The sequence below is a fragment of the Scyliorhinus torazame genome, chromosome 2, assembly GCF_047496885.1.
Source record: "Scyliorhinus torazame isolate Kashiwa2021f chromosome 2, sScyTor2.1, whole genome shotgun sequence".
Lineage (NCBI taxonomy): Eukaryota > Metazoa > Chordata > Chondrichthyes > Carcharhiniformes > Scyliorhinidae > Scyliorhinus > Scyliorhinus torazame.
This window is the reverse complement of record NC_092708.1, coordinates 332,859,249-332,872,714: the sequence shown is the minus strand read 5'-3', so window position 1 is coordinate 332,872,714 and position 13,466 is coordinate 332,859,249. Positions and strand designations below refer to the sequence as shown.

Below are 13,466 nucleotides of genomic sequence, written 5' to 3'. Positions count from 1 at the left end.
CGAATCTCCGGCCTGGATGGGCCGAAGTCCCGCTGCTAGAATGCCTGTCCTGCCGGCGTGGATTAAACCACCTCTCTTACCGGCGGGATAAAGTGGCGCGGGCGGTCTCCGGGGTCCTGGCAGGGCGGAAATCTGTCCGGCGCGGGCCTAGCCCCTCAAGGTTAGGGCTCGGCCGCTCAAGATGCCGAGGATTCCGTGCCTTTCGGGCGGCGCAATGCCGGACTGATTTGCGCCATTTTTGGCGCCGGTCGGCGGACATCGCGCCGATTAGGGAGAATTTCACCCTATATCTTCAACAAACAAGGATGGACATCCTGGAGTTCATTCCCTAAATCTCTCTGACTCTCTGGGCGGAATCTTGAGCCCACACTAGTCGCCCATGGGGTTGGTGGCGAGGGCGAATAATCTCGCAAGAATAGGGAAATGAGATTCTTGCCAGATCGATTGCGTTTCCTGATTTCCCTACCACTCGCCAGTGCCTCTCGAGATTCATGTCCACAAAGGCCGTGAACCTCATTTTAATAAATTTGAGTGGACTTAATATTATTAGTGCCCCCCCCCTCCAGCCAAATGATCCCTGCTCACTAAACTGGGCAATGCCAATCTGGCAGTGTCAACCTGTGCTGGGTTGTGCCAGGACGGATCCTAGTGGGAGACCCATGGTGTGTGATGGGCTGTGTGGGTGCAAGGAACATGGAGATTGAGGGGGGGGATGCCGGCAATGAATGTCGGCGGGAGGGGGTGGGAGGAAGGGGTATTCCAGCAATGAATGTGGGATGGGGAGAGTTCCCAAGACCTCTGTGATATGTACTGAGGACCAGTTGGCAGATGGCACCCCAACCTGTTTAGAGGCCCTGCCCCCAGAGTGACAAGGTAAACCATGCCCGCTCAGTTTCTTTTGGCAAAGAGGCTCAAGATTCCATGTGAAAACTTGTGTGTGGAAACTGGAGAGTCCCACACCAGTTTTCTGTGTGAGTCTAATGCTTTGCCAACTTCTGGTAAGATTCCACCCAGTATTTCTCTTTCAACCTTTAAAACATTCCTTCAGAGCTACCTCTCCTTATGTAGTTCAGTGTCTAGTTTTGCTTTCTAGCCCTCCTTTGAGGCATCTTGGGAATTTTATTATGTTGAAGGCACCATATAAATACATGTTTCTGTTGTTCTCTCCGGAGGAACAACCATATGTAAAGAGTTGGCAGGGTCATTGGCCAGATCAAACATTTTGAGTGGAGGTGGATAAGGGTGACTTGGGGAAGGTGTTCCCCTTATTCCTTCCACTCTTTAATAGGTACAGTTACGATTTTATATAATGGAGCTTACCTCTTTCAAACCCAAAATGTTCATTGCACCATCTTGTAACTCAGGAACAGTGAAAAGAAATATTGGTCTGACATAGTCTCAAAATTGTGCCAACCTCTATTTTCCTCAAAGGGAGTTCAAAGCAAACAGTTCAAGTAAGATTTGTGAGATGCTATTCTCAGTGAACATAAAAGTCTAGCTCTAACTTGGCAAAATTGACCAACTCCACTCATAACACCACGTCTTGAACAAGCGTTCCCATCAACCACAACTTCATTCCAAATAGTCAAACTAATTCAAGCCTGACATTGGGTTTGGAGATAGATTAAGGAAAGCAACCTGAAGTGAAGTGTAATTATAAGATTAATGATAGTTTTTCACTCTAGGTTCCAATACTTTTACCTGATGCTGATGGTGAAACGGCAATTCCCATCAACTGGTCTGTCTCCAGAAAGCAAACACGCACTGCTCTACTTGCTGTGAGTGGGATGCTGTACCACACAACTAATAATTATCCTATATTGTCTACTGGAGATTATCTAGCTTTAAGCCTCATTATCCTTTTCTCAGAGTTATAATTTGTTTTGAACCACAAATTACAAGGGGAATAATTAGTGAATCATACAAAGACTTTTCAGTTAAAAAAAGCTTTTTTTTGAACAGGAGTGCGGGAAAGATTAAATTGTTTGCCGATTTCAATGGTAATAACACCTCTTCTAGTCTACCTGACCATACAATGCTCTTCATAGAGTGCTTATAAATACAAGGCCCAGAATTTCTGATTCCGGGACCATGTCCCTTGGCGGTGGTGGGAACTGGGAATGTTTCCCACTGTGGAGGCCATCTGGAATCCATGCTGTATCACCCAACCCTAGCCTCATTAATGAAGCAGTCAGTGGTTTCCTGACATTCTTCGCGACGAGGGTGGGCTGGATGGCATGCTCCCCACCATCATATCCAGGCGTCGTATGTGTCCAGTCAGCAATGTAGCCACCACACTGATTGAGGAGAAGGCCAGAAGAGGATCCGCAGTTCCATCAAGTTGGAGGTCAGGAGGAATGTCCTCTTTCTTTTCAGAGGATGGGAGGAGGGGGCCAAGCAGGGAGTTGAACCGTGTATGGGAGCAAATCGTCATGGAGATCAGTACGCCGAGCTCCAGCAGAGTTCTGCCCTGTAATGCCCCAAGAGGAGAATGACCTCATCCATGCCACCAGGATAAGTAACCGCTTAGCTTCTCACACTCATCTCAATGGATGGTACAGGGGACATGGGCCTCAGCGGCACAGTGATAAGGTCATGGGTCATAACCCCACTGCAGTCCATCCACTCTGCAGGTGGAGATTCCATTGTGGCTCCCTCATCCTTTCACACAAAGAGCTCAGATGCTGTCTGGAAGCGGGGTGGGGGGGGTGGGGGGGGGGGGTGGGGGGGGGGGGGGGGGAGAGGTAAGGGGGAAGCAGCTTAGACATTGAGGGCACCAGTATTTCTCTCACTTATCTCGCAAAACCCGTGTTTAAGAACTGTAATGTTTTATTAGTAGTAGTGATGTTTACTAACATTAGTATGTATTATTTATGTCTGGTATGTCTTATTTCATAAAATCATAAAATCTCTACAGTGCAGAAGGAGGCCATTCAGCCCATCAAGTCTGCAATGACCCTCCAAAAGAAAACACTCGGCCTACTTTCCCACCATATCCCTGTAACCCCACGCATTGATCGTGGCCAATCCATCTATCCTGCACACCTTTGGACGGTGGTAGGAAGCCTACGCAGACCCGGGAAAAAGTGCAAACTCCACACAGTCACCTGAGGCTGGAATCATGCCTGGGTCCCTGGCACTGTGAGGCAGCAGTGCTAACCACTGTGCCAAGGTGCCACCCTATTTGTCTTAACTAGGGAATTTCAATGGGGATAAGTAATACATACAGAAGCAGAGGCAGGACTAGAAACATGAATTAAATTTAATTTGTACTATAAAGCTGGAATGGCAGATGATGCTTGGCTGCTGAATGTGGGAGCTCATGGACACTCCTGTGTTCAAGGCAAATACATCGGCAGTAAGGGTCTGCAGCTGGAGGAACCGCAGTTCAGAGTCATTGAGCTGGAGTCCGGGTTTCAGACACTGCAACACATCAGGGAGGTGGGGAGTTACCTGGACACTTTGCTCCAGGAGGCAGTCACACTCCTTTGGATAGGATCATCTCATTTGGTCCATGATCCGGCACAGAAGGATGTGACTGCGAGTGAGGCAGCTATGGGGAACGAGCGATAGAATTGGAAGACCCTCAGCCCTTACAGTTTCAAGATTCTTTTAGCCCGTATGGCAAAAGCACAGGCTGTAGGGTGGGTGAGCACTGACCGTGACACCATGGTGGAGGAAGCCATTGAGCTGGAGGCTGAGCTACAGGCTTTGTGCTTTGTACCAGGAGGCAGTCACACCCCTTAGGCCAGGGCCTCCTGATTTGGTCAATGGTCAGTGACAGGAGAGTGTGACTGCCAGTGAGGCATGTAAGGGGACCGAGAGGGCAGGAATGTCAACCTCTGCAATTGTACAATGGGTTTGAGGTTCTTTCAGCTGGGTTGTATAACTGTAGGGCTGCAGGGTAGACGACCTGACTGGCCATGATCTGTAGTACAGGAGGCCTTTAAAGGCAGGGGGAGCACATAATAATGTTGTGGCAGTAGGGGACATTATAGTGAAGAGGATTCTCACTGTTCTCTGTAGCAAGAAGCAAGAGTTCAGATGGCAGTGTTGCCTGCCTGGGTGCCACGGTTCAGGACATCTACTCCGGGCTGAAGAGAAATTTGCAATGGGAGGGAGAGGATCCAGTGGACGTGATCCATGTAGGTACTAACGACATAAGCAGGACAAGGAAGGAGTGTCTGCATAGTCAGTTTGAAGAGCTAGGCACTTAATTAAGAAGCAAAACCTCACAGGTAATAATCTCTGGATAGTGAGGGGGATTCACAAACAAATTGACATAGGAAAAATAAGATTGGAGAAATGAATGTGTGGCTCAAAGACTTGTGTGGGGGATGTTGGGGATCAGTTCATGGGGCACAGGCACCAATATTTGGGGAAGTGGAATCTGTACCGTTGGGATGAACTACACTTGAACCTGACTGAGACTGATGCATAAATAGAGAGAGTTTTAAACTGAATAATGGGGCCAAATTGGGAAAGATGTGGTATAGCAAAGAGTAGAGACAAGGAAAGAGAGAAAGGTACTAATGTGGGAATTGGTAAACAGACCATGGCAGGCAGGGACTGGGAGTATACTTCTGAGAGTACATGAGCAGGTAAGGCTAGATGCTCTAAAAATAATAAAAGGACAAAACTAAAGGCTCTATCTAAACACACACAAATTCAAAATAAAACAGATGAAATGATAGCGCAAATAGAAATTAATAAGTACGATCTGATAGCCATTACAGAGACATGGGCCGGGATTCTCCTTTTCTCCACCCGCTACGGCTGCTAGCCAGGACGGAGAATTTGGCGTTCAGTCAAATCTCCCATTCACTGCCCTGGGACCGGGAATCCTGTTGCCTTGAATAGACGGAGAATTCTGCTCATGGCTACAGGCTGACATGGATTGGGACTTGATATTGAGGGCTATTTAACCTTTAGAAAGTACAAGAAGTTCGGAAAAGATGAAGGGGTGGCTCTGTTAATTCATGATGGCATTAGCACATTAGAGAGGGATGAGCTAAGTTCAGGAAACCAGGATGTAGGAGCATTTTGGGATGAGATGAGAAATAATAAGGGCAGGAAGCCATGTGTACAGGCCCCCTAATTGTAACCTCGTGGTAGGACTGAGTATGAAAGAAGAGATAACGGGAGCTGGTCAGAAAGATACAGCAATAATCATGGGGGATTTTAATTTGCATATAGATTTGAAAAATCAGGGGCGAAATTCTCCCCAAACAGCGCGATGTCCGCCGACTGGCGCCCAAAACGGCGCCAATCAGACGGGCATCGCGCCACCCCAAAGGTGCGGAATGCACCCAACATTGAGGGGCTAGGCCGACGCCGGAGGGATTTCCGCCCCGCCAGCTGGTGGAAATGGCCTTTGTTGCCCCGCCAGCTGGCGCGGAAATGACATATCGGGGCGGCGCATGCGCGGGAGCATCAGCGGCCGCTGACAGTTTCCCGCGCATGCGCAGTGGAGGGAGTCTCTTCCGCCTCCGCCATGGTGGAGGCCGTGGCGGAGGCGGAAGGGAAAGAGTGCCCCCACGGCATAGGCCCGCCCGCGGATCGGTGGGCCCCGATCGCAGGCCAGGCCACCGTGGGGGCATCCCCCGGGGTCAGATCACCCCGCGCCCCCCCCAGGACCCCGGAGCCCGCCCACGCCGCCTTGTCCCGCCGTTCAAAAGGTGGTTTAATCCACGCCGGCGGGACAGGCAATTTATCGGCGGGACTTCGGCCCATCCGGGCCGGAGAATCCAGCGGGGGGGCTGCCAACCCGCGCGGCCCGATTCCCGCCCCCGCCGAATATCCGGTACCGGAGACTTCGGCAACCGGCGGGGGCGGGATTCACGGCAGCCCCCGGCGATTCTCCAACCCGGCGGGGGGTCGGAGAATGACACCCCAGATGAGCAAAGGTAACATAGATGAGGAGTTCATAGAATACTTTCAGGATCATTTTTTAGAACAGCATATTCTGGAGCTAATCAGAGGGTAGGACTTTCTCGACGAGTCTTTTACAAAATGATAGGATTACTTGATTACCCCATAGAGAAGTTAGCATTGATCAGAATATGATTCAATTTGAGGGGAGAAGAATGTGAACAAGACTTGTAATTTCAACTTAAATAAGGGCAATTATGAGGGCATGAAAGCGAAGAAGTAAATTCACTTTAGGAATAGACGAATAGAGGCTTAATGGCAGACATTTAAAAGGATATTTCAGAATAGACACATTCCAATGACGGAAAAAAAAATCAGGGAAAAAAAAATTCCAAGGGGATGGCCTATCATCCGCAGTTAACTAAAAAAGCTAAAGGCAATATTAAGCTTAAAAGAAAAAGTATATATCTTCACAATTCTTCAGACAGAGATAGATTGGTTTCTGATTAATAGAGGGATCATGTGTTATGGGGAGAAGGCAGGAGAATGGGGATGAGAAGCCATGATTGAATTGCAGAGCAGACTCGATGGGCCAAATGGCCTGATTGTGCTCCTATGTTTTCTATGTTGCCACATTCACTCTAGCTAGCTTCGCTTTTTACAAGTCTTGTTCACATTCTTCCCTCCCTCAAAGTGAATCATATTATGATCAATGCTACCTTCTCAATGGGGTACTCAAGTAATCCTATCATGTTGCAAAAACTCAAGTTGAGTATGTCCAACCCTCTGATTGGCTCCAGAATATGCTGGTCTAAAAAGATTATTGTGTAAAATAAAAGCTCATGGTGTAGGGGGTAAGATATTGGCATGGATTGAAGATTGACAGGAAAGAGTTGGCATAAATGTGTCATTTTCCTGTTGGCAGGATGTGATGAGTGATGAGCCAGAGGGATAAGTGTTGGGGTCTCAACTTTTTGCATCATATATAAATGACTTGGATGAAAGGACTAAAGGTATATTTCTAAATTTTCTGACGATACAAAGATAAGTAGGAAAGTGAATCGTGCAGAAGATACAAAGCGACGTGGATAGGTTAAGTGAGTGGGAAAAAATCTGGCAAATGGAGTATAATGTGGGCAAATGTGAAATTGTCCATTTTGACAGGAAGACTAAACAGTTTATTATTTAAATTGTTATATTTGTGGGTTCATTTAGTTGTGTGCAATGTCTCTAAGAACCAAGCCATGTGACATTAGTGATGTCAACGGTTACTTGGCAGACTTTAAGGGAGTCTAATGCCAAACTTTGTACAGTGAAGACTTATTCAATAAACCTTTGTTAATCTTGCATCAAATCCACGTGCTTCTGCCATTCTATTTTTTCTGTACTGTTGGTCTAAAGGTACAACATAAATGTTGAGAGATTACAGAGCTCTGAGGTGCAGAGGGATCCTGGTGTTCTAGTACATGAATCATAAAAGGCTGGTCTACAGATACAGCAAGTAATTAGGAAAGCTATTAGAATTTGGGGGAATTGAGGGAAATTGATTACAAAAGTAAGGGGGCCATGCTTCAATTATAAAGGGCATTGGTGAGACCATATCGAGAGTATTGGGCGCAATTCTCCACTCCCACGCCGGTTGGGAGAATCGCCTGGGCCGCCAAAATTTCCCGGGACGCCGGTCCGACGCCCTCCCGCGATTCTCCCAAGCGGCGGGAACGGCCCGGTCGGGTATCGTGGGCCACAGGCCGGAGAATCGCCGGAGACACCGAAAATGGCGATTCTCTGGCACCCCTGCTATTCTGAGGCCCGGATGGGCCGAGCGTCCAGGCCAAAACGGCGGGTTCCCCCCGGCGCCGTCCACACCTGGTCGCTGCAGTCGTGAGCGGTGCGTGAACGCTGGGGGGGGGCGGCTTGCGGGGGGGGGCGAGAGGGGATCCTGCACCGGGGCGTACCTCAGATATGGGGTGGCCCGCGATCCGTGCCCACCGATCGTCGGGCCGTCCTCTCTGAAGGAGGACCTCCTTCCTTCCGGGGCCCCGCAAGATCCGTCAGACATCTTCTTGCGGGGCGGACTTAGAGAGGACGGCAACCACGCATGCGCGGGTTGGCGTCGGACAACCCACGCATGCTCGGATGACGCCCGTTATGCGGCGCCGGCCGCATCATCTATGCGGCGCCGCATTAGGAGCAGTTCAGAGAAGGTTTACAGGACCAATATCAGGAATGAGCAGTTTTTCTTATGAGGAAAAGTTGGAGAGGTTAGGTTTGTATCCACTAGAGTTTAAAAGAGATAGAGGTGACTTAATTGAAACCTTTAAGATCCTGAGGAGAATTGACAGGGTGGATGTGGAGAAGATGTTCTCTCCTGTCAGAAAATCTAAAAGTATGGGCCATTGTTTAAAAATAAGGGTGTCGCTCATTTAAGACGGAGATGCTGAGAAATGTTTTCTTTCAAGAGGGTTGAGAGTCTCTGGAATTCTCTTCTTTAAAAGGCAGTGGACGCAGAAGCTTTGAATATTTTTAAGGAAGAGCTTGATGGATTCCTGATTATCAAGGGCGTCAAAGACTATCGGGGGTAGGCAGGAATGTGGGGTTGAGGTTACAATGGGCAGCACGGTAGCACAGTGGGTAGCTCCGTTGCTTCTCAGTTCCAGGGTCCCAGGTTCAATTCCCGGCTTGGGTCACTGTCTGTGCGGAGTCTGCACCTTCTCCCCATGTCTACGTGGGTTTCCTCCGGGTGCTCCGGTTTCCTCCCACAAGTCCCGAAAGACGTGCTGTTAGGTAATTTGGACGTTCAGAATTCTCCCTCTATGTACCCGAACAGGTGCCAGAATGTGGCGACTCAGGGCTTTTCACAATAACTTCATTGCAGTGTTAATGTAAGCCTACTTGTGACAATAAAGATTATTTTAAAAAATAAATCCGCCCTGATCTTATTGAATGGTGGAGCAGGCTCGAGGGGCCGAATGACCTACTCCTGCTGCTAATTCGTAGGTTTCTAATTTTTGTATGTTTGAGTACTATCTATAGGTTACACTTCAGTAATTCACCAATATTATTTCTACAGCAACCAGCCCAACCCCGTGACTCAACCCTCTAGAAAGACAGAAGCAGAGAAGCAGGAACATCATCACCGCTGGGTCATAAATCATCCCAAGACGAACATATGTACCAACATTCTTTAATTGTGCCTGGTTCAAATCCCTGCGATAGTCAACATAGAACCATCATACAATGGTGTAGTACTACTGTCACAGAGCAATAACTCCTACCTTGACGGAACTACCAACACCCCAAGAAGAAATAAAATAAAACTAGAATTATTGTCAAAGCCGAGTAAAAAGTGAGAGAAATTCTTCAGATTTATTTTAATGACGTTACAGTTGAGACCAGATAAACAACATGAATTAGATTTCCCTTCTAAGTTTTTGGTTTAAGTAGATGCTGTTGCATCAATCTGCAGTTCTTTCTTTCTTCGAATAATTGTTGCAACTTCATTTTTCAATTTGCCCAGGCAACTTTCCAATTCTTCTCCCAACTCTTTGACCAGTTCACGCCTTTCATTTGCAAAATACCTCAGGCAATGAATACGTTCTTCATCCTAAAATGAATTGCAGAAGGGGCACTGATTAGCAGGCAGCACTAGAAGTTCCTTAGCTTTATTACATAAGGGTGTTTAAAAACTATTATTCAAAGGAACGTGCAAAGCTCGAGTATTTTGTTAAAATATGGGAAGAAATTAATAAGAGTCTTTGCATCTGGATGCAATGAACAAATGACAGAGAATTAAATAAGCTCTTGTAGTTTAAATAAACTAAGGGCACAATTCACCCGAATAATTTCCAAGTCTGGTTTTGGGCACATTTTGCAAGGTGTTTCTCGGCAGCTATAGTGACGTACTTCGCCGTTTTTATGGGCCTCGGGGAGTTTCTCCCACACTGAAGAAGATTGTTGCGTTGCGGAGCTGAACTCGCCAGTTGGACTTTCTCCTCACAGATCAGGGCCCCATTTTGAACGGCTGCCCCAATTTCTAAATCCCCCTCCTTTCCGCACCCCCTGATTTCAGGTCCCTCTCTTCACCCCCCCAACCTTTCTTTGCCCCCTTCAAACTCCTTTTTCATGAGCATGGCCCCCCCCAGCCACTGACCCCTGGCAGTGCCAACTTGGCACCCGGACACCTTGGCAGTGCCAGGTTGGCATTGCAAGAGTGCCAAGTCGGCAGTGCCTGGGTGCCAGGGGGCACGCCAGGGTACTAGCCTGCCCTGTCCCAGACCACTGGGGAGCTCTAATGGCCTGTGATGGCCAAGGTGCCATCACGCCTGGTCCACAATTGTGAAAATCAGTGCTAAACGTCATTGGATTGAGACCTCGCAGGACGTCCGTCGACTTCTGGGCGGCGACTGCAGACAGCATCCGGATATTTAAACGGGCCATTAAAATATCATTATCTGGATCACGCCCAGCGAAGGGCCCGATTTGCTGCTCTCCCATGATGCTGTAGGAAAATTTCACCCTAAGCTTGGAGAAGCTATTGTAGTATGACTGTTACAGTGCGAAAATACATACAGAACACAGCAGAAGATAACCAACTTTTAATTGAGAAGTTGCAACAAAAAGCTGGAGTCTTTTTCAGGCATTTGAATTTTTCCAAATTTTTTACTTGGAACATCTCCCATCATCGATGTGCCTAATATTACTGTTGTGTTGATGACTTATTCCCAGAATATCAGACATGTCCCCTGTGGTAAGCTGCCAGTAGGCACAAAGAACGGAATGATAGTATGGCTCCCTCCAATTTACATTGCCGAAGTTAAAGGCTCTACACAGCATCCCCTTGCTCATCATAGCTGAATGATTAGAATTAGTGCCTGTCCTTCCTCCAGGGCACTAAATATTATCATTCTGACATCTAGTGCTATTATGCTGCCTGATTATTAGGGTTTGTATTAATTTTCATGCACTCAAGAGTTTTAACCCTGAGCTTTTTGCAGGTTGTGCACAAAACGACTGCCACATTCGATGATGTATCAGAAGTCACTGAATTTTGGTAATGGTAATTAATTGATTTGAACCATTATGACCAGGACTTTACAACCCGTCCCGCCCAGCGGGATATCACAGTTCTGCGGTACAATCCTGGCCTATGAGGCATTTTTTTGCGAGATGTAATAAGGCACAAGGTGGGTCTGGTTAACTCAGTTGACCAGAGAGCTAGCATGTGGTTCAGAATAATGTCAACAAAATGGGGTACAATCCCCAGTTGGTTGAGGTAGACTTAATCGTCCCGCAGTAAAATTGCAAGGTTACCCTCATATAATCGAGGACCTTACGGCACAAAACAAATTAAAGAGTTTATTTTTGCACTCTTCCGGGTTGGAGACCTTGAAACCATTTTAGACTCCATGCTGACTGCCAAAGCTGAGATCAGAAAGACTGAAAACTTAACCTGGTACAATCCTGGCCTGCAGGGCACCATGTATCGCAAGCTGTATTCACTAACATTAGTGCGCTAGTCCTTACATTTTAGCAAGTAAATGTGGAATGGAGGCGGTGGTATCGCGATAATGTCACTGGACTAGTAATCCAGAGGTCCAGGCTAATACTCTGGGGTTCAAATTCTGACATGGCAACTGGCGGATTTTAAATTCACGAAATAAATCTCGAATTCAAAGCCAGTATAATGGTGACCAGCCAGTATGCAAAAGGCCCAATGAGATGCATCACTCCCAGTAACGAGTTTCGAAGACAGTTTAGATAACAATGAGACGTGAATGGCTTCAGAATAGAAACCGTTTACATTGACGATTGGGATGATTAATGAGGTACACATACGTTAATGTCTTGAGTCAAGAAGGTTGATAGGGTTCGACAGCCCCAAGCACAGAAGGTACAATCAAAGGAGGACAAAGGTATAATTGGCTGGACCCTCAAAAGCATGGGAGGCCGGTTAACACCTAGCAGCCTCAGGAAGCAGACAAACCAGTTTTCCAGCTAACAACCTCAAACTCTTAGATGTGGAGATGCCAACGTTGGACTGGGTCTATTTGCGCGATCTTCTTGGCGATCCTTTCCACTTTGAGCTGGCAGTTTGTGATGTCGATGGTAGCCATGATATGCAGATGCCGGTTTTGGATGTATCGGCTTGCATCATTGACTTTGTCTATATATGTTTCTGGAACCTACCTCTGCACTCACCTGAGGAAGGAGCAGCGCTCCGAAAGCTAGTGATTTGAAACAAACCTGTTGGATTTTAACCTGGTGTGGTAAGACTTCTTACTCAAAGTCATAGAGTCAAGGCAATGCAGAAAACCTTAATAAAGGCAGTTTAAATATCTTCGCTGGACCAGGAAAGGATCTTTCTCAGACTTGATTATTATCCATGTATTGTGTAGCAATTATAAACTGGTGTAATTTATTGATTTATTTACTTTAGATGTATTTTGGGGTAATCTTAAGGAGTTCAGGGATGGTAGATATATTTAGGAATAAGGGTACATTCTACATAAACTGTGTGTGTGTTTAGTACTTCATATAGCTTAATTGTAATCATAGAATTTACAGTGCAGATGGAGGCCATTCAGCCCATCGAGTCTGCACCGGCACTTGGAAAGAGCACCCTACCCAAGGTCAACACCTCCACCCTATCCCCATAACCTAGTAACCCACCCAACACTAAGGGCAATTTTGGACACTAAGGGCAATTTATCATGGCCAATTCACCTAACCTGCACATCTTTGGACTGTGGGAGGAAACCGGAGCACCCGGAGGAAACCCACGCACACACGGGGAGGATGTGCAGACTCCGCACAGACAGTGACTCAAGCCGGAATCGAGCCTGGGACCCTGGAGCTGTGAAGCAATTGTGCTATCCACAATGCTACCGTACTGCCCCTATAGAGTAGAGCAGTCCTGTTTGTGTATATTTGTCTTTTCTTTACTTTAACAAAGAGTCTTTAATAATTGTTTGACTGGGTTACTTATTCTCACTGGGGTTTCACTTGTCCCCTCACACCAAAACAAAACTATACACCCCCACGAATTGGTGTTCCAAGTTGGGGTATCCTCACAAATAACAGCAGTGTGGTTCATAACACAGGAAAGTAGCAAGTAACATTCGTGCTGCACAAGTACTAGCCAATGACCATCTCCAACAAGAGATAATCTAACCATCGCCCCTTGACATTTCAATGGCATTACCATTGCTGAACTCCCCCACTAACTACATCATGGGAATTGCCATTGACCAAAAACTGATCTGGACTAGCCATATATATATATATATACTGGGCGGGATTCTCCACTCCCACACCGAAGTGGCTGCGCCGTCGTGAACGCCGTTGAGGTTCACGACGGTGCGGAACGGCCCCAGTCCCGACTGATTCAGGCCCTGACAATGGGCCAGTATCGGGGCTGCGTCATCTACACGCGCCAGGCCTTGTCGCCCGCGTAAAAGCGGCGCCGCATAGATGACGCGGCCGGCGCCGCATAACGGACGTCATCCGCGCATGCGTGGTTGCCGTCCTCTCTAAGTCCGCCCCACAAGAAGATGGGGGATGGATCTTGCGGGGCCGTGGAAGGAAGGAGGTCCTCC

At 47.4% G+C, this 13,466-nt stretch overlaps 1 protein-coding gene across 1 annotated transcript in view; it reads right to left on the bottom strand.

The window, feature by feature from the left end:
• Positions 1-9,255: 9,255 nt before the first annotated feature.
• Positions 9,256-13,466, bottom strand: part of LOC140407437 (kinesin-like protein KIF28) — a 343,852-nt gene continuing 339,641 nt past the window's right edge. The window contains exon 27 of the mRNA XM_072494929.1: positions 9,256-9,475. Coding sequence (XP_072351030.1) covers positions 9,308-9,475 — 168 coding nt within the window. The 3' untranslated portion in view covers positions 9,256-9,307. The remainder of the gene's footprint in view (positions 9,476-13,466) is intronic.